Source organism: Eumetopias jubatus, unplaced genomic scaffold (assembly GCF_037043125.1).
Source record: "Eumetopias jubatus isolate StellerSeaLion01/CBP00866 unplaced genomic scaffold, mEumJub1_p1.0 scaffold_13, whole genome shotgun sequence".
Classification (NCBI taxonomy): domain Eukaryota; kingdom Metazoa; phylum Chordata; class Mammalia; order Carnivora; family Otariidae; genus Eumetopias; species Eumetopias jubatus.
Genome location: NW_028274819.1, coordinates 81962391 through 81981875, shown reverse-complemented (window position 1 = coordinate 81981875; position 19485 = coordinate 81962391). Strand labels below are relative to the sequence as shown.

The window sequence follows — 19485 nt, the reverse complement described above, 5'->3', positions numbered from 1 at the left end:
CAAATCCTGGGAAGAATAGGTATCACCTTTTACTGGCATGAAAGTTAAGTAATTGTCCTGAAGTCATCAAGTTCACACATGACACAGCCAGGAGTCAAAACCAAGGTCTATTTGACTAAAAATCTGTGCTTTTTCCTCCAAACCAAAATACTCACTGAACAGCCAAGCTCAGAATACAACCAAACCTGAAGTAGGAATTTTAAGGAGAATCCATGAGACACTACAATCTTTCTTTTCTAAACATCAAGTGCTATTTGGTAATTAAAGAAAATGTAATTAAGAGATTCCATCCTAAAATTCTAATGTGAGTATTAAAGTATAGTAAAGCCCCACAGTACATATGAATTTATTTCCCAAAGGAGTCTTGTTCTTTGAGGAATAAATTAAAACCAAAATTTCCCAAAGGCTAAGTAAACAACATAATAGATCAGAAAATACATATAGAAAATTTTCAAAGTATCAATGCATTTGAGCTTAATTTTCAAAAGGGAATACTGTCCTTTCAGATTTTAGTCCATGGCACATCAATAAAAACTAAATACCGCTTGGCACTCTAATTCTAACATATAAAAAAAATTCAAGAATTTGGCTTAAAGGGACAATACATCTCACAATGAGCTCACCAGCATTACCAGCTGGGACCAGTTAACCACATTTACCAAATAAGGCAAGTTTTTTCAATGCTTGAAATCTTTCTACAGTGAGCTCACTTCACTTCTCCCTGGGTTTCTACAGTAATTGTAGAGGTCATCTCTCCAACTTGGGAGTCAGTAAATCACCAGGCTCTCAAGGCAAGCGTGGGCTGCATGGTCTCTGGAGAGCATTCAGTTTTGGCTTCATATTATTACTGACGATACAGAAGAGAAAGACACAAAATCTACTCTAAAAGCAGAAGCGTAAGAAGCTGTCTGTATTAAGCAAAACCTATTGATAAAGTCAGTGAAAGCTGTTTATTAGTGTGCATAAAAATGGTAGACCTTACCTTATTTCTCTCAATGTATGTGTCCAGTTGTAAACATTCTTGTTATCTAGTGCCAGTCTTTACGACCATATTCACAAATTTCAATAATTTTGGTTACCAAATGAGTCACCTTATTGTACAATCCCAAAACACCAAAATAATTTTTCCCATTACTAATGGCTGCTTTTGTATAGTTGTAAAATGGTGCACACAAACAAAAGAAATTTAAATGTATGATGAGATTTACCACATTCTTAGTTAAAAATAACACTGTTGGGAGGAAGGCTGTCCACATATTTAGCAGTTCCAGTTGCGATTTGAAACCTCAACAGAAGCAAGCATTGTAAAGTGGTTTTTACTTGGCCATCTCTTAACTATTTAAAAATATTCTACTTCAGAGGTAAAAGGGATTCATCTTTTTCTAAACTGCTATATGCAAAAAGCCATAGCTCTAAACTGAGAATATATATTTGGCATCAAAGATAAAAGATTCCCAGGAAGATATATATGCTTGAAATAAAAAAAATCTTGGTGTTTATGACTTTTAGCCACTAATCTGTTCAAAGTCACACCCAATTTTATCTTACAATAAATTCTGTGGTTTTCTAATCTAGGAAGCCAATTCTTCAAACTCACTCTATTAAGTCTGATACCACATTTGCATGAAGACCTAAAAGACTGCGGAGATTAAAAATGAATTTTGTTTCAGGACTTAAGCTAGGCATTGGAAAATTCTTTCTGCAAGGGGCGAGAGAGCAATATTTTATGCTTTGTGGGCCACATGGTCTCTGACACAACTGTTATTCATGCTGTTGTAGGATGAGAGCTGCCATAGAGAAACACAAACAAATGGGCAACGCTGTCTTCTAATAAAGCTTTATTTATGGGCACTGAAATCTGACTTCACATAATTTTCACATCACAAAATATTGTTCTCTTAATTTTTCAAACTATTTAAAACTGATGGTAGAAAAAATTTCATAAACATTCTAATGCAAATATTGATGAGTTATGGGCTGACAGCTAGTTTCTCAGACTCTAACCTTTCACAGTGCTCCTAAGTTATCTTCTTAAAATACAGACTAAGACTCTGCGCACATGAGTATCATATCTGCCATATGAGTAAAAGTATCATGGTTAGGAGCATGTGCCTTAGAGATAAACTGCCTGGGTTCAATCCCTGTGCTTTGTCATTTACCAGCTGCCTATTCCTTAACAAATCACATTATTCTCTCTGTGGCTCAAGTGTACTCATTGGTAAGAAGAGACTGAAAATAATAGCCCCTACCTCATAGAGTTGTTGTAAAGATGAAATAAATATATGTGAGCTGCCTAGAATACATCTGACATGTATGATCAATATCTATTATATCCTGTTCATCATTATCATGATTTTTGTTAACCAAAATAACAAAAAAGAAAAAAACAACGTTCCTTAGTGGCAGCACAAAACTCTCCATTATTCTGCCTCCACTGAATATTTCCTGCTTCATTTCTCACTAATTCGCCTTCACCTTCCATTTATATTGGCATGTAAGCTATGGCCCAATATTTATTCATATTAGGGGTTATGACATTGGTGGGTTATACAACCAGTTTCATGAGTTATAACTAGAACTTGTCTGAATGAAATAGATTAGAGTAGAATATAATCAAAAATAACAGATTATATCACATGTAGTAACAGAAGTACGTTAGCACATGTATTCATTGAATTATGATGTGAAATGCATTTTTTAATGTGGTTCATATCGGGGGCAGGGTGGGGGGGGAGACCAAAAGCAACAGCTCTAATCACACCGGAATATATCAAGTTTCTAAGCCACATCACAATTATTTTACACTATTATGACTCTTCTCTTTTGTTTGGGATGTTGTCTATCACTTGCACTAACTGGAAAGTTTCTGCTAGCCATTACATTGCACTTGCTCATGCCAGAACATCACAAAAGTCTTTGCCAACCTCTGCTTGGTTAAAAGAATAAACTGTTCCTTCCACTGTGCTTGTAAATACTATGGGCGTATTTCAGATATACCATTAATTCCATTTCATCATAATTATCTATTTCTCTGTGACTTCTTTTGCTATACTGTTAGTTCCATGAATGCAGGCATCATATTTATTTTTGTGTCCCTAGACTTCACACCATGTCTGACAAAGCAAATCAACACTGTCTAGTTGAATGTTTTTATATCAATAACAAGATGGATGATGGCATGCTAATCAACTTTCTAATGACTCAGAGACAGGCAAGGAGGATTAAGCAGTAGAGGAGAACCTGTTATTAGATGATAAAGTATAGATGCCAAAATATCTCATTACTTTGGAATGAAGTAATTGAAACATAGCAAAAGTCTCACCATCAAATCCATAGTCTACTATGCAAGCATGGAATCAAAGGTCTCTACCTTAATTGCTACTGAGATTTTATTTTGATTTGAATAAACAATGAGACATAAACAATGAAAAGGTAAGTAATTTTATAGGTCACTACTGATATATATATTTTTTAATGTGGTAGAAACCAGACACCCTTTAGGGCTTCAAGTTCAGTTTTCACTGCTAAATTTTAAATAAGAACACTTAAAAACTGAAGCTGTTAATAGAAAACAAGAGTTTGGTAAGTTGAAACAATGTCCTGTTAAAAATAACTATATATAACAGGAATGTTCAGCAAATGCAGATGCTTCCTGATACTGACCCTAGCAACGTCGACAATGGGTACTAAGTACACGTTTGTTTGCTTTTTGCTGGACTAGATATGAAAATTTTCTGTATTTCAGATATAACAAAAGGTTGAATACAGAGAAAGTAGTCTGAAGTTCTTCATAATTTTTAAATCTATCAAAGTTTCCTAAATATTAACTCATTGATTTATAGTCTTTAGAGTGTTTCCAATTACTTCAATGTGTATTATAAAATTTTAATTCCAATTTGATATACATAAAATATAGGTGAGGGCAATAAAAACAGCCCAATAAAACACCATTAAAATTCAAATGCTGGCATAATTCATTTGCAACAACCCTAAAGAATAATTATAAGGCACAAAAATTAGTATTCTATAAAAATTATTTGGAAAATCCTTCATCTTTCTCCCTTTCCTTTCTTCTAGGAAAGAAGGTGTGTATCGGGGTGATAATAAGCTCTGGCATTTTTGTGTGTTTTCTCAATAAACAAGCAACTATTACAGTATAAAATTAAACAAAGGAAGATACTACACATAGAGGGTAGTCATTTTATCAGAGCTCCTCAGTTAACATCAAACGACATGTACTACAAACCCACCTATTCCTGATGCTTGAAATGTAATCCTGTTTGTATCAGCAACTTGCTTTGAATTATAAAATACAAGTGTGAAATAAAATGTTTTGCAATTTTATTGTGTGAGTTTTCCACAGAAATCAGTATGAAGATTCTTAAGTGTTTCAGGAATATTTCTAACCATTTAAATTTGTAAAAAAAAAAAAAAAAAAATCACTGATAGTTTCCCAACCACTTCAAGGACAACTGGAAAGGCAGGGATCACGAACAAAGACAGTATAAGTAAAAATATCAATGTGTATAATAAATAGAAGCCTAAATTCTCATGTAGCAAATTATTCTGCAATAGGGGCAGCCAGTAGATGCAGTAGAAGAAAAGAATGTATCTACAGATAAAAACTCCAACTGCTGAACCAAGGAAACCACCTTGTTTTCTAGAGAAGATACAAAGTACACAGGGGACATTTCCTCAGGGAGTTGCTCCATGTGGAGCTTCTGAACTCCCATTGTTGTCCCTATTGAAATCAAGAGACCTAGAAAAATTTCATTAGTTATTTGGAGTTTCTCCTTCTACCAAATTAACTTTAAGTAAGTGGATTTGCTACAGAGAAGACTTCATTATATGGAAACAGGCTTAATTCTTACCCAAGAAGGCTGACCACTAAAGAATGAATAAGTTATATTGAATAACAAGGTTTCACTCTCTAGAACTCTAGTGTCAATTTTAACAATGATTAGGGAGGGAGGCTCTACTGCATTTCATCAGTTACTATTTATGTAGGGCACTTATAAATTGCATTAAAATGTAATAAGCTATATATTTGACCTAAAATTTGGCAAAAGGGGGTACTCCTGGGTGGCTCAGTTTGGATTTCAGCTCAGGTCATGGTCTCAGGGTCCTGAGATCAAGTCCCACATTGGGATCCACACTCTGTGGGGAGTCAGTCCACTTGATATTCTTTCCCTTTCCCTTCTCCTTCTTCCCCCCCCATTCACGCTCCCTCGAGTTCTCTCTCAAATAAATAAATAAATCTTTAAAAAACTAGCATAAGGATCTTTTGTAAAAATACAATTTTCAGGGATGCTTAAAATGTTTCCTAAGTATCAGTCTTTAGGCATCAACATAAGGATAATCAGGAGGAAGAAAAGTGATAATCTTACCTTCAATTTATTATAATCAAATTATAGCACAAGAGTTTATCTTCCTGTCTGAGCACATAACAGCCACTTAACAAAATTATAATAATCTATGTATGTATATAAACACGCATATACATTTAACATATAGTGATGTAATAAATATATATTGATTGAGTTGTTCAGCAGAATGCCTTTAAGGTTATGTCCCTACCCAGAATTCTAACTATGGGAGGCTCAGCTTCTCTAATGGACCAGAAAGCTCTGAAATGTAAAAAACATGATACCTCAGCAATTTTTGAAACATGTACAGACACTGAATGGCACCACCTGTCAAGTAGAGAGACTACTACTGACTCACCTGTCCCCAGGAAATGTGATCTGGTTTGTTTTTCTAGTGGTGGCAATGGGGTCAATTAGAACTAATTCTCACCCCACAAGATGTTGTAAGGATAAAAACACACTATAAGCTATCAAAAAATGCATTTACATTCCCATGATAAAGGCACGTATAGTATGCTGCCCAAATTACTGAATTAGATAGCAGAAGCCTTGGACTTGAGTCCCCAGCTAAAGCACATGCTTACCTCTGGATTGTTGGCAATGCTTCTTGATCTTTCTGGGTGTCAAGTTAGTCCTGTGGAAAATGATACTTCCTAACTTCCTACTTTGTAGAACTGAGTGTTATAAGTTACAAGTAATGTCCAGGTAAGGCCCTCTAGCTTGGTAACTCTGTGAACCGCATTTAACAGTCAATGAATCAACATTGCTTTGCCTGCCTGTAAAACAAAATAAGGCAAACTAAACTACATGAACAATGACCTTATTTTTACTGAAATACTTTGATTACTACTAACAGAAAATATATAACATGAATACTAATGATTAACTATAAGAGCAACTGACATCTTAATGCTTACTATGTAGAAGAAATTATGTGAAGAAATTTATGTGAAATGAAAAATTATGCTATCACATCAATCCTATGAAGATGGTCCTATTATTGTCTCCATTTTTTTCAGATGGATGAAAGGTAAAAAAAAGGTAATTAATTTACCCAAGTTCACAGTTCCTATGAGTATTATGTGTCAGGTTTTGATCTCAAGTTTGTATGACTCTATAGAACTTGCTGGTAAATTATAAGACATTATCCTGCTCTCCAAATGAGCTAACCAGCCAATTTTCCTTCTTTAAGAATAAAGGAATTAATTAATATTTCTTGAGCATCAAGCATGTAGTGGTGCTATTAAACATCTGTATAGGTTTTATCTCATTTCTGTTTAAAAAATGAATATACTCCTTACTAGCTACATGACCTCAGCCCATCTGTTTAACTTCTCTGCAACCCAGCTTATTCATCTACAAAATGTGTTTAACAGTTTTCCTATCTAATATGCTGGGTGTGATGATTAAATGAGTCTCAAGTAAAGCAGTACTTGGTTACCTATTATGAAGGGTATTATTATTGTTATTACTGTTTTTATTATTATTATTGTTTAAAAAAAGATGACCAAATAACAAAAAACAACAATTCTCAAACCCCATATAATAGGTTCTAATGATAGAAAGTACAATAAAGAGAATTACAAGTAGTTTTTAAAAAAACATCAAATGGTTTATAATTTGCCCTGAAAATTCAGCCCCAGAGAACATCTGTCCAGGAAACAGACTCAGCTCAGCAGGCATCAGCAGCACATGAAAAACCAATCCTGACCATCCTCTGTAGAACTTGTTGACAACTGAAGGAAAAGTAAGGTGATCTACAAAATCCATACTCTACGCTATAAACCACAACTTTTTTAGATTGTTCCCACAATGAGTCCAATGTATACCCATTAAATTAGATTAATAACTCAGTCAAGTGGCAAAAACTTTTTAATTTGGAATAACTAAAGTATCTGTAATCCTTCTAGATTCTCTAAGTCATGTGTATATTTGAGACAGCAAATTAGACTGGAGCCATTTTTTGCATTATAGAAATCTAAGACTGTGACAAATTAATCATGACAATTCTCCATAAATTTTAGATACTACATGCTAAAATAATTATATATGCAAGACATGTTTAAAAATAATAAATGCTCAGAGACAGAACCAAACTCTACTATGGAGAAAACAAAGGGACAAGAATCATTGGGTTCCATTACAGTCTTCAGTATAAAACCAACATAAACAAAATCAAGTCCTATTGTGAAATGACTAATATCATATTGTTTATTTTTCTATTAAAACCATAGAACAATATTCATATGATTTCCATTAAGGTCTACTTAAAAATGAAAACCAGTCTTGAAAAACATTTCCCATACAAATGAAAATGTCTTTTATGGGCAGTATTTCTCAAGTCTCTTAACCTCTACTGAAATGAGTCGGTATTAAGTGTCTACTGTGTGCTGAGGAAAATTAAAAATCAAACGACATACAAAATACATTAACTAGGCTTGATTCAAAGTGGGCAAGTTTGAAACATAACAAAGTGGGCATACTTGAAACATTTTTATAATTTAGATACATTTCTCATTGAATCATGTTTGCTAAAGGTAAGGAAATTAAAATATTTCACAAAAGAGTATTCTAAAGAACAGTAGTGGAGGAGTCAAAACACTATTGATCTGAGGAATTGAGTTCTAGTCCTCACTGTGCCAATAACCAGCTGCTCAGTCTGTTTATATGTGGAAAATGAGTCCTTGGTCTCCTGAAAGTCAGTTCCATCACTTAAAATATGTAACAGACTGGTACGTATGTTATGTATGTTTACACTATTTCTCCTAATGTATCTGTCTTTGAGTAGGAACTCAGATACGGAGCACTACTTATATTTTAGAGTCTGCCAGTTTATGTAATAACAGGTGTAGATAGGACTTAAAACGGACTCTCCCTGGGGACAAGGAGGAGCTTTTGAATGCAATTAAATATAGTTGTCAATGTATACAAAAAGTGCACAAACAAGTTATCCATTTTGCTCTGTTATAATGCTGCTCTGGATATATTTCTATTGTGAAAATTTTAGTTTGCATTAAATCATTCTGCATACCTATTCTCTCCTCATTTTTAGAATTGAAATCGTCAGTGTAACAGGATACAAATTAAAGAAACAAAACATTCAATTCTATACTCTGACACATGTAATGTCAGGCCTGCAAACAATTCCATTCTGCATCTATCAGCACACTATGAACCTCTACATAAATACACTTTTGCAACTGTTTATAGATTTTATCTATTCAAAAAATAGGAACCACCTCCTCCATCCTTTAGTTCAGCAACCCCCATCATTCATCTTTGCTAATGGTTTTCAACGGTGCTTGTTCTCCACAACTGTAACTCACACAGCAAAGCATCAGGTGTCTCAAAGTCCATGGAACAAACTACAAAGGAAATGTTTGTGGTCAATAGACTTTGTCCACTTCAGTTAAATAGGATCACATGGTTGTGAGGAGTAGGCTACTTAGACTCAGCATCTTCTACTTGGCCCAAGCTGAAGAGGTCATGACTACAGTGGAAGAGTCTACACGTAACTGACGCTCTTGTTTTCCAGCTAACTCATTAGCCTGAACATCCTTGCTCAAAACCTCTACGGTACAGACTGTAAAAAGCAGCAGTGTCATTTGGAGAATTAACTCTATTTACCAACAAGAAAATACATAGGTAAAACAAGGAATAAAGCAATAGAAAAAATAAACACCTTCAAATATTTTCATTTCTACCATGATATTTCTGCAAAACCAAAATAAAACTGACTCATACATATATTTCAGAAGAAAATGCCTGGTTTTTAGTCACTTTACTGAACAAGGATTACTTAGCAGCTTACAAACAATTTAGTACTAAGAGCATCAGGCAGATAAAGTACACAGAATTACTGCAACCAAAAAGCCAAGTGCAATAATATTAACTTCAAGATTTCATTTGAACTCATTTAGAACAGCAAGTTTAAAATACCTCCCCCAATGACTAGGCAAAGGCATAGTACACTGTGTGTGCTCTCAGCTGATATGCCCAGCAACTGAGATATTTAAAAAACAATAATAATAAAATAAAATATAAAATAAAATGGGTATAATTATGCATGTTATTTTAACTATAGCTAACTTAAAACTTGAATAATCCATACACATGTAAAATCTATTTTAGATGGACCATAACACTTCGGATATTCTGTACTAAAGAATTTTTCACAGAGCTTTTTAATTTTTTTATTAAAGGTTTTTATTTATTTGAGAGAGAGAAAGAGAGAGACTGTGCACGTGCACAAGGAGGAGGAGAGGCAGAGGGAAAGACAATACTGAAGCCAACTCCCCAGAGCATAGAGGCCCCACACAGGGCTCGATCCCAGGACCCTGAGATCATCACCTGAGCCAAAACCACAAGTTGGACTCTTAACCAACTGAACCACTCAGGTGCCCCACAAAGCTCTTCAATTTTATTAAAATATCATTGAAGTGAGACATTATAAATTGGGGCTCCAAAGTAAAGTAAAATTCCTTAATTTCAGATACATAGTCTGACTTCCTAGCTCTGTGATCTGTTGAGATCACCTCATCATTTTCCTCATTGTGAAAGCAGGTATAACACCTATACTCACCTCACGGGTTGCTTAGAAGAACCTAATTAAGTCACAGATGTAATAGTTCAGTGAAAACCCCTAAAATTATAATTGTAAATAAAGATTAGCTACTACTATTCTTTTTTTTTAATTTTATTTATTTATTTGACAGAGAGAGACACAGCGAGAGAGGGAACACAAGCAGGGGGAGTGGGAGAGGGAGAAGCAGGCTTCCCGCCGAGCAGGGAGCCTGATGTGGGGCTCGATCCCAGGACCCTGGGACCATGACCCGAGCCAAAGTCCGACGCTTAACGACTAAGCCACCCAGGTGCCCCTAGCTACTACTATTCTTGAAAAAACTTTTCCTTGTTCTGAGCACATTGAACATTTTTCTTTTCTTCCTATTTCTGCCCTTCCTTCTCAACCTCCTTATCTGTCCTGTTTTTCTCTCCCAAAACATCAAATGTTAAATTCTCATATTATAGAGAACCTAGGGTCCTCTTCTCATTCTATTCTTTGCCAGAAAAAATCTAATTTTACCTCCCATGATTTTAATTACTAACTAGAAGACAATAATTCCCAAATGTGTATTTCTAATTCAGATCTGAATATACACGTGCCAACTCAACATCTCCACTTGGGTGTCTTGGTGGAACTTCAAACTCATTATGTCTAAAAGCAAATTCACCATTTTTGCCACCCAAACATAAATGTTGCCTATCTCAGTAAGTCACTCCAAAAATCACCCAATTATGCAACCCAGGACCCTAAGAGTAATCCCTGAAACGTCCTGTTCCTTACCTCCCAGTATGTAACCCATTTCCTACCTTCCCCATTTTACCTCTGAAATACATCCCTTTGTCTCCACAGCCACTAGCACCTTCTGAATCTAAAGTTACTATCCAATAGCCTCCAAATTGGTTTTCCCAAAGCAGTCCTACCCCTCCATCCCAGCATGACATGCAACATTTAAAATGCAAATATAAAAATATAAAACGAAACAAAATAAAATAAAACACAAATATCACTCCTCTAGCTACAACTTTTCTTTGGCTTGTCAGTACCCTCAGAAAAAGGAGCAAAACACCACAGATCATTAACAAAGCTGTGCACATGCCCTTTGTCTCCGTTGTCCTCTATATTCCTAACATCCTGGACGTTTTTCTTCTAAAATGCTAGGCTCTATCTTCCTTTAAGGCCTTTATTCATACCCACTGTGTTCCCTCTTTGGGAATATGAAAGGTTTTTCCCTTCCTGCCCCTGAACCCCCATTTCTAGCTATTTCTTTATCATTTAGTTTGCTGTTTAATCAATACTTCCTCCAGAAGGTGTTTCCTGGTTCTCTGGACAAGGTCAGTTTTATTAATTACACTCTCACAAAGCACTCTTCACTCTTGAATCACAATTCTCAGTGCATTTGTAATCACTCTGGAGTCTGCTTTCCACAAGAGATAATAAGGGACACAACAGCAGGCAAGCCTGTCTTGTTTACAACTGTATCCCTTAATCTTATCAAACACCATGCTTGCCAAAAGTGCGACAACTATGATATTGATAAATGTTGGCTGAATTAATTAACATAAAAAATGTTCTGGTTTAGTCCCTAACTTGATACTGGCTTATAATTTTTAGAGAAATGCACATAAAACTAATTCAAGACAGACTGTGCTAGCTCTTTACAGTAAATAAGCAAAAAAAAATTGCCTGATTCTGTAAGAAAGATAATCAGTTCTGGAAGAGGAACAAATATGAAGAAGGCTTCTTTCTAGTGCTGGGGTATGAATGAAGCCATGGAGAGCTACCACAACCTCAACAAGCGAACAGCAAAAAATATTCCAGGGAGACAGAGATTGGGGCAAAGCCATAGACCTAGTCAGGGTATAAAGAGAGACTGTGAGAAGACAATGTGCCTGAGTGGGGAGGTGTGCTGAAATATAGCAAATGGGCACACTGTGAAAAGTTGGAAAGCTTTCATTATCAGAATCAAAGTGTCTCTCAAGGAGAACCACTGAAAATTTCATCACTGAAGAATGATGAAGACAGCAAAAACATGTTAACCGATTAAGATTCAGGTGTGGAGACCAACTAGTAAGTGATTTCAATATTTCACGTGTAAGGGAAGGAGGAAAGGAGGAAAAATGATTCTGCAAAAGAATAAACAACATTGCTCAAATGGGGAAGGGGTAGACCATTGACTAAATGGAAAATCAAAATAGAGAAAAGATGGAGGAAGGATGGGAAATGATGATTTCTGTTTTGGAAACCCTAAATTTTATGTCCTTATATAATGTTGACCAGATAAAGTGTAGACCCAAGAAAGAAGATGCAATTTCAAAAATTATTAGGCTCAGGGAAATTTTAATCAGTCCATAATCAATTAACCATTAATGCAAAGTCTTGAGAAACAAGTCAAAAGTTATTTCACAAACACATTTTTTTAAAGACTTATTTATTTGAAAGACAGAGCATGAGCGGGAAGGGCAGAGGGAGGAGAGAGATTCCCAAACATACTCCATGCATGGAGCCCAACACAGGGCTTGATCTCAGGACCCTGAAATCATGACCTGAGCTGAAACCAAGAGTGGGACACTTAACCAACTGTGCCACCCAGGCGCCCCTCACAAACATATTTTTATTAATAATGAAAAAATACCAAAAAAATAATAAAAGGTCTTTTATAATTACTGCCTGAGTTTTCAATATACCTTATACCTAATTTTTATTTTGTATGGTTAGGGGAAAAAGCTCCTCAATTTTATCTTAATTTCACGCTCTTTAAAATAGTTAATTTCCTACAATTGTTGGGATGGAAGGAACTCACTTATAACATGCTGACTTTCTCTATTCAGTAGAAGAATATCCTTCATGTTTAAAAGAATTCCAGTCTTTGTAATAGGCTCTGTGCAAAAGTTAAAAGTGATGTACAGAATTTTTTAAAAGGTCATTCTAATTTCAAAAATGTTAACATCTGAAAGTATGTCATCTTTAATTATCAAGAGGATATCTGAAGAATAATAAAATATAACACTTACTTTTGCTGCACCTATCTGTTCTTTGCGAAATTTCTCAAGTGGAGCAATTAATACATCATTAGCGTTTTGAATCTGAAATTAAAAATGAAATACATTAACTTCTGTATAATTTCATGCAAATATTAAAAAACAGATAGCTCCTTTATTCAACATACTTCAGTAAACAGCTTTTGTTCTCTTGTTGGCTTCTACAAATGAAATAAAAATACCTTGCATGTTGTATAGTATTTTCTATTTTATAAGGTTGTTTTCACAAATTATTTTACTTAATTCCAACAATAATGTGAAAAATGGAAAAGTACACATGTTCAGATCCTAGTCTGAAATTTAATTTCATATTCTAAGATGTAACTAAGAAATAACAGATATTGAATTACAAATACCTTTAATTACACTGGTTTAATGCAGTCACAGTTTAAGCATCATTTTAAAATTGAACCATATAAAGCTCTTCTACTTGCCCTTTATAATGTTATTCTACAGCTGCAAATAAAACAACGCTCATTTTTTTTCTACTTAATTCGATTTCTTACACTTGGGATTTGCCTGAATGTTCATATATTTCCAACCCTACTATAATAGTACCTGATTTCATTTCAATGAACAGTATTTTAGCCCCAAACTCCAAATTAGGATTTACTAACACTTTAAAACAGATAAATATTTTAATTTGGATCTGTGAGAATATTGTGAAGAAGGTGTTTTCAGTGTGGGAGCCAGGAATTGAATGCAAGGGACAGACATTTCTAAGAAAAACAGTATGCTGGGAGGAAATCTTCAACCGAAAAAACCTTTAGAAAGCATTAAAATTAAGCATAGGATCTTAAATGTTCTCAACACACACAAAAAAATGATAATTATGTGACAGCATGGAAGTGTTAGCTAATGCCCTGATGGTAATCATTTTGCAATATATACATGTATCAAGTCAACCTATGCACCTTAAACTTACATAATATTATATGTCCATATCTCAATAAAACTGAAGGGATATTTATAGTTAACAAACAAAATTTATAGTTTACCACTGTGATAATATGATCTATTATATAATTAGCAAATGCTAAGATGAAGAGAAAACCCTATTTTTAAAATATATAACTATTTTAAAATAGGTTGAAGAATATATAGGAGTTCCTTATATCATTCTTACAACTTTAACATAAGTCTAAAATTATATCAAAACTCTAAAATTTCAATGAGTGTTTTACTTTCACTTATTTTCAATGAACTTACTATTCTCTAGTCAAGTTTTATTTCTCAAATTCCATATCTAAATGCACAAAGATAGTATACGCAAAAATAAAAACTAGAGCATTAGGGCCTTCCATGATTATCATCCTCCAATTCGCAGAAAAATATGACAGATCTTGAAAAGAGGACTTAAACTCCTTATATAAAGACATATAAAGTAGATCAACACTCAAAATCCTTTCTAAGACATCAACAACAGACTGTAAATACCTCTGACATCCATCACCTAACACCCATTTTGTGAGCTCAGACAGGCATCCCTCCAGATACACTGTGAAGGTATCTTTATAGAGAGAGATGATTGGAAAGTAGCAAAGTAGCTCACTTTTAATTCTCACGCTCTAAATCTTCTTTGCCCTCATGAAACCCCAAATACGTATGCATGCACACACACACACACACACACACACACACACACACATCTGCTTTTAAACTTAAGATTTGCATAAGGTGAAAGACAGTGTCATGAACACTTATGTGTAATTTGGAAAAATGATAAGAATAAAGACTAACATTTATTGAATGTTTATGTTATGCTGGAAACAAGCATGATCTAATATTTAAAATTAGTGAATTTAAACAGGGAGATATTTCTCAAGTGGCAAAAAGTCCAATAATAAGGATGTTGAATAAGATGATATGCAATATATAGCACAAGTACGTATATTTAAAATCAAGAATACCTGGGTTTAAATTGGGGCCTGTTGCTACAAACTGCTGTTTAACGATTCTGAGCATCAGCTGCAACATCTACCCCAGAACTTAACTTGGTTCTAGGGACTAAGATAATGAATGTAAAACACTTAGTTCAGTGTCTTAATATTGATATTAATAGTGCTCAAAATTTATAGCTTTTGATAACTCCAAACTGATATAGATAATTAATCTCATTCTGTATTTACCTACTGAATAGACTTCTGTATCTGAATCTACAATATTACCCTTTGATTGAAGTGTATATATGTGCACATTATGAGAAGGTATTTTCCCATAAAAGTCCTGAAAGACAGATGGCCTGGGCTCTCCCATATCCAATCACTAGGTACTTATGTACATGCCAAGCACATTGCTGAGGTCTATGATAAAGGGAAAAAACTAAGGCATGGACTAAACCTTCCAGAAATTTAATGTCTATTTGAGAAGAGAGAAAAATTTTATTCATTCAACAAATATTTGATGCTCTTAAAACACTGCTAAAATATTTGGAAAAATTGAAAGACAAAACTGATTAGCTTTGCATGATAAACTATGGAGAACTCCTTATAAATACATCAGGATTTTGACACCAGTAAAGATCCTTGAGAACTAAATGAGTCAAGGTAGGATTTGGATGATAAATGTGAACTGGATACACTGAAGAGACAAAAATATTCTAGAAATGGGGAACACCATAAATAAAGGCAAGGGGGTAGAACTAAGCCTGGTATGTGGGAAGGGAGAGTGCAATGCAGAAAAAGAAAGCAATTTATTAAGCACTCATTAAGAGTAAATCATGACTGTGAGTGCATTCACCTAGTTACAGACCCTCAGTTAACTTTTGAAAAATGGGAATCTAGAATGAATATGAAGTATGTCAAACAGTTCTGGCACATAACATGCTTTATAGAATTAATACATTATTATCAACTAACAAGAACATTATCTAGCTGGAAAAAGGTGTATATATATTTTTAGTAGGAAACTTAGTTAGAATAAGGAAGAGATACCCATAATCTAGGAAGAACAGTCTTAACGTGGAATCCCTGCTGGGTTCTAAACAGAAAATTCATGTTGTAAAAACCTGTACTAGGAAGCCAGTAATATGTGGGATCGTTTGAGAATGAAGAGATGCCAGGTGAATAGATGGGAGAGGAACTCAAGTTTGAAATAATTAGGTACTAGGATCAGGTACCTGCAGTGTTGAGGAACTGCTAACAGGGAATGGCAGTGTTCTCAGAAAACAGAAAAGGACCCAGAGGGAGAGGAATCAAAGGGGACATTAAGAGGTTTTGCCTCAGGCACTGGAACTTTGGCATCACATTAAGAGCTAGGGTAAATGAGGTAAAGAGTATGTTTGATGGAGAAGGAATAAAGATGATGAATTTCACTTTGGATCTACTATGTTCGATGCTACGGGAAGACTCAAATATTTTGGCAGAATATGCCATCTCAAAATAACAGACTTAATCAATATGAATGAAATGTTTTTATTGGGAAGAGAAGGATTAGGAAAGGGGCTAATTGATAGATCCATGTATTAAGACATTGGCACCACACTCGTATCCAATGGTTTCAATCTCTGCCATATGTAAATATGACCTGGGAATAAAACAAAACCTGAGGATATGACACATGAGACGTGAATTAACAACCACCCTATGAGGCAATTATTATTTCTTAAACCAATTTTCTTCATTTTTTTCTTTTGTTTTTGGATTTGTTCGTTTTTCTCCTTTCTTTCTCCTACTCTCATTCTATTAATGTGAAACTGAAGGAATAAAAAAAATAAATCTCAGTGTTTTCATCCCTATACCTCTCAAGGTGTTTATAAAAATTAAAGGAGAAATACACATATATTTAAAATAATAAGCACAGATTTGACATATGATAGCCTTTCAAAAAATGTTACCTTCTTCACAGAATTTGCAGTGTCTACCTCATGTTCAGTCTTAAATTTCCCATGATTTTTTTTTTTTAAGATTTTATTTATTTGACAGAGAGACACAGCGAGAAAGGGAACACAAGCAGGGGGAGTGGGAGAGGGAGAAGCAGGCTTCCCGCATGCTGGGCTCGATCCCAGGACCCTGGGATCATGACCTGAGCCGAAGGCAGACGCTTAACGACTGAGCCACCCAAGCGCCCTACATTTCCCATAATTTAAAGTGTAGTTCTTCAAAGGTAGAAACTGAATTGGAATTAATTTAACAGAACAGTACTGATCTACTGGATAGATAATAGTTAAACAAGAACCTATTTTTTTCCATAAGCCAGTATAACATATGCGTGGTTTTATATCTCAAATACTATGCTTTTTTTGTGTGCAGTCAATGAACCGCTGTTCACAACATGTGAATCTAAACTCAAGACATCAAAATGGAAATGACAACAACACTTTTCAAAGGGCATGAAGTGGATTTACAACCCAATGTGGCTGCTTCTGATCTTTACTTTGTACATCCCCCAGGGAATGCATGCTTTTCATCCCCACAAACTGGTCAATCACATGGACAAAATTCTTCAATTCTGAAGTGATCCAAGTGTAAATTAAAGGTATTTAAAATTTTAGCAGGTTTAAAAGAGGTACTGCTGCTACTGCATAATAAAGGAAAATGACATACAAAATGGTAGAAAACTATAATTAAAAAGTGAATCAGGGTACAACTCTGGTGACTTTATTTTCATAAGGTCTAAAAAAAAAAATCTAGAGAAATGAAATTTTGGCTCACATGGAACTTTTTCTCCCCAGATTTACACAAGAGGCTTGATGAAACTTCTTCCAGAAGGTAATTCCAGGTTAGAGGGAGGGCAGGGGGTATCAAGTCACAGAGTTCAGGAGATTCAAGATCCCATAATATTTGTGGAATGTGTTACTTTTCATGAACTTACTAAAAGGCTTTAGGAAAAATACAAAACCAATTTTAATATTCTCCCTAGATATTGATAATGTAAAATCTTAAAAAGGTCTTATTTCAGTAAATAAGATATAATCAAACTTACTATCTTATAATTATTTTTTTAATTTTTTATTAACATATAATGTATTATTTGTTTCAGGGGTACAGGTCTGTGATTCAACAGTCTTACACAATTCACAGCACTCTCCATAGCACATACCCTCCCCAGTGTCCATCCCCCAGCCACCCCATCCCTCCCACCCCCCTCCACTCCAGCAACCCTCAGTTTGTTTCCTGAGATTAAAAGTCTTTTACGGTTTGTCTCCCTCTCCGGTTTCATCGTTTCATTTTTCCTTCCCTTCCCCTATGATCCTCTGTCTTGTTTCTCTAATTCCTCATATTATGAGATCACCATTTATAATTCCAAACTCTGGGTACAAGCAACCTATTTTTATAGATATTGGTCCATTTTAAAAATCAAATTATCTGCTATTTCACTCATTTTCTGTAGCAGAGAAGCAAATCTGATATTGGATAATACTTTACAATACTACATTTACTGAGTGAGCACACTTGAACTGTGGGTGCAAGTGTTCCTTACATAAAGCCAAGCAATTAAGTTTTCACTCACCTTATCTTTTGCTGTTTCAAGTGGTTCTAATAAATAGCCACCAGGGAGTGCTCATAAATCACTCATAAGTAATGACTAGAAAAGTTTTTATGTGATTAGATGAATAATTCTCCAAATACATTTGTGTGTGTGTGTGTGTGTGTGTGTGTGTGTGTGTCCAAGTATACACGAATTATAATTTTCTATAGACCATGGATTTCCAAGTGCTATCCTATTTTTATTAAAAATTCCTATTTTGGGGACACCTGGGTGGCTTAGTTGGTTAAGCATCAGACTCTTGACTTCAGCTGGGGTCATGATCTCAGGGTTCTGGGATCGAGCCCCATATCAAGCTCTGCTTCTCTCCCTCTCCCTCTGACCCTTCCTCTGCTTGCACAGGTGTGAGAGATCTCTCTCAAATAAATAAATAAATATTTTTTAAAAATTCCTATTTTTTTAAAGATTTTATTTATTTATTTGACAGAGAGAGCATGCACAAGCAGGGGGAGCAGCAGGCAGAAGGAGAAGCAGACTCCCCACTAAGCAAGGAGCCTGAAGTGGGGCTTGATCCCAGGACACTGGGATCATGGCCTGAGCTGAAGGCAGCTGCTTAACTGACAACCACCCAGATGCCCCCCAAAATTCCTATTTTTAATGCTTGTTTTTCACCGTTGAAAAGCTTACAATTTGTGTGACCAATGAAATGAGCAGCAATGGAATAAAACAAATCTGAAAGGTAATTCTTACAATTTTACTTATTCTCCCCTTTCCAGGTTCTGGTTAAAATCCATTGTTGTTGGTAACAGTCACAGCCCATCACTAATCAGTGAACATAGTGTCCCATTATACTTAACCTAGTCAATAATATCAGGATAGAAGACCACAATTTTCTACCCCAAACTTTCAAAGTACCAAACGACTCAAAGTTTTGAAAACAAGATTTAACAATATTCTGTGGTGCTCACTAAAGCAACTGCTTGAGAAGGCTACAACAGATGATGCCATTTACAGAAATAAAACCTGGATGATATAGCTCATTGCAAAAATAATTTCCTGTTGAGATATCTATATAGCCAATCCACACACA

General features: G+C 34.9%; 1 protein-coding gene across 1 annotated transcript in view; it reads right to left on the bottom strand.

Moving 5' to 3' along the window:
- Positions 1 to 19485, bottom strand: part of ARHGAP42 (Rho GTPase activating protein 42) — a 302672-nt gene that overhangs the window by 117014 nt on the left and 166173 nt on the right. Inside the window, exon 4 of the mRNA XM_028119626.2 lies at positions 12942 to 13013. Coding sequence (XP_027975427.1) covers positions 12942 to 13013 — 72 coding nt within the window. The remainder of the gene's footprint in view (positions 1 to 12941; positions 13014 to 19485) is intronic.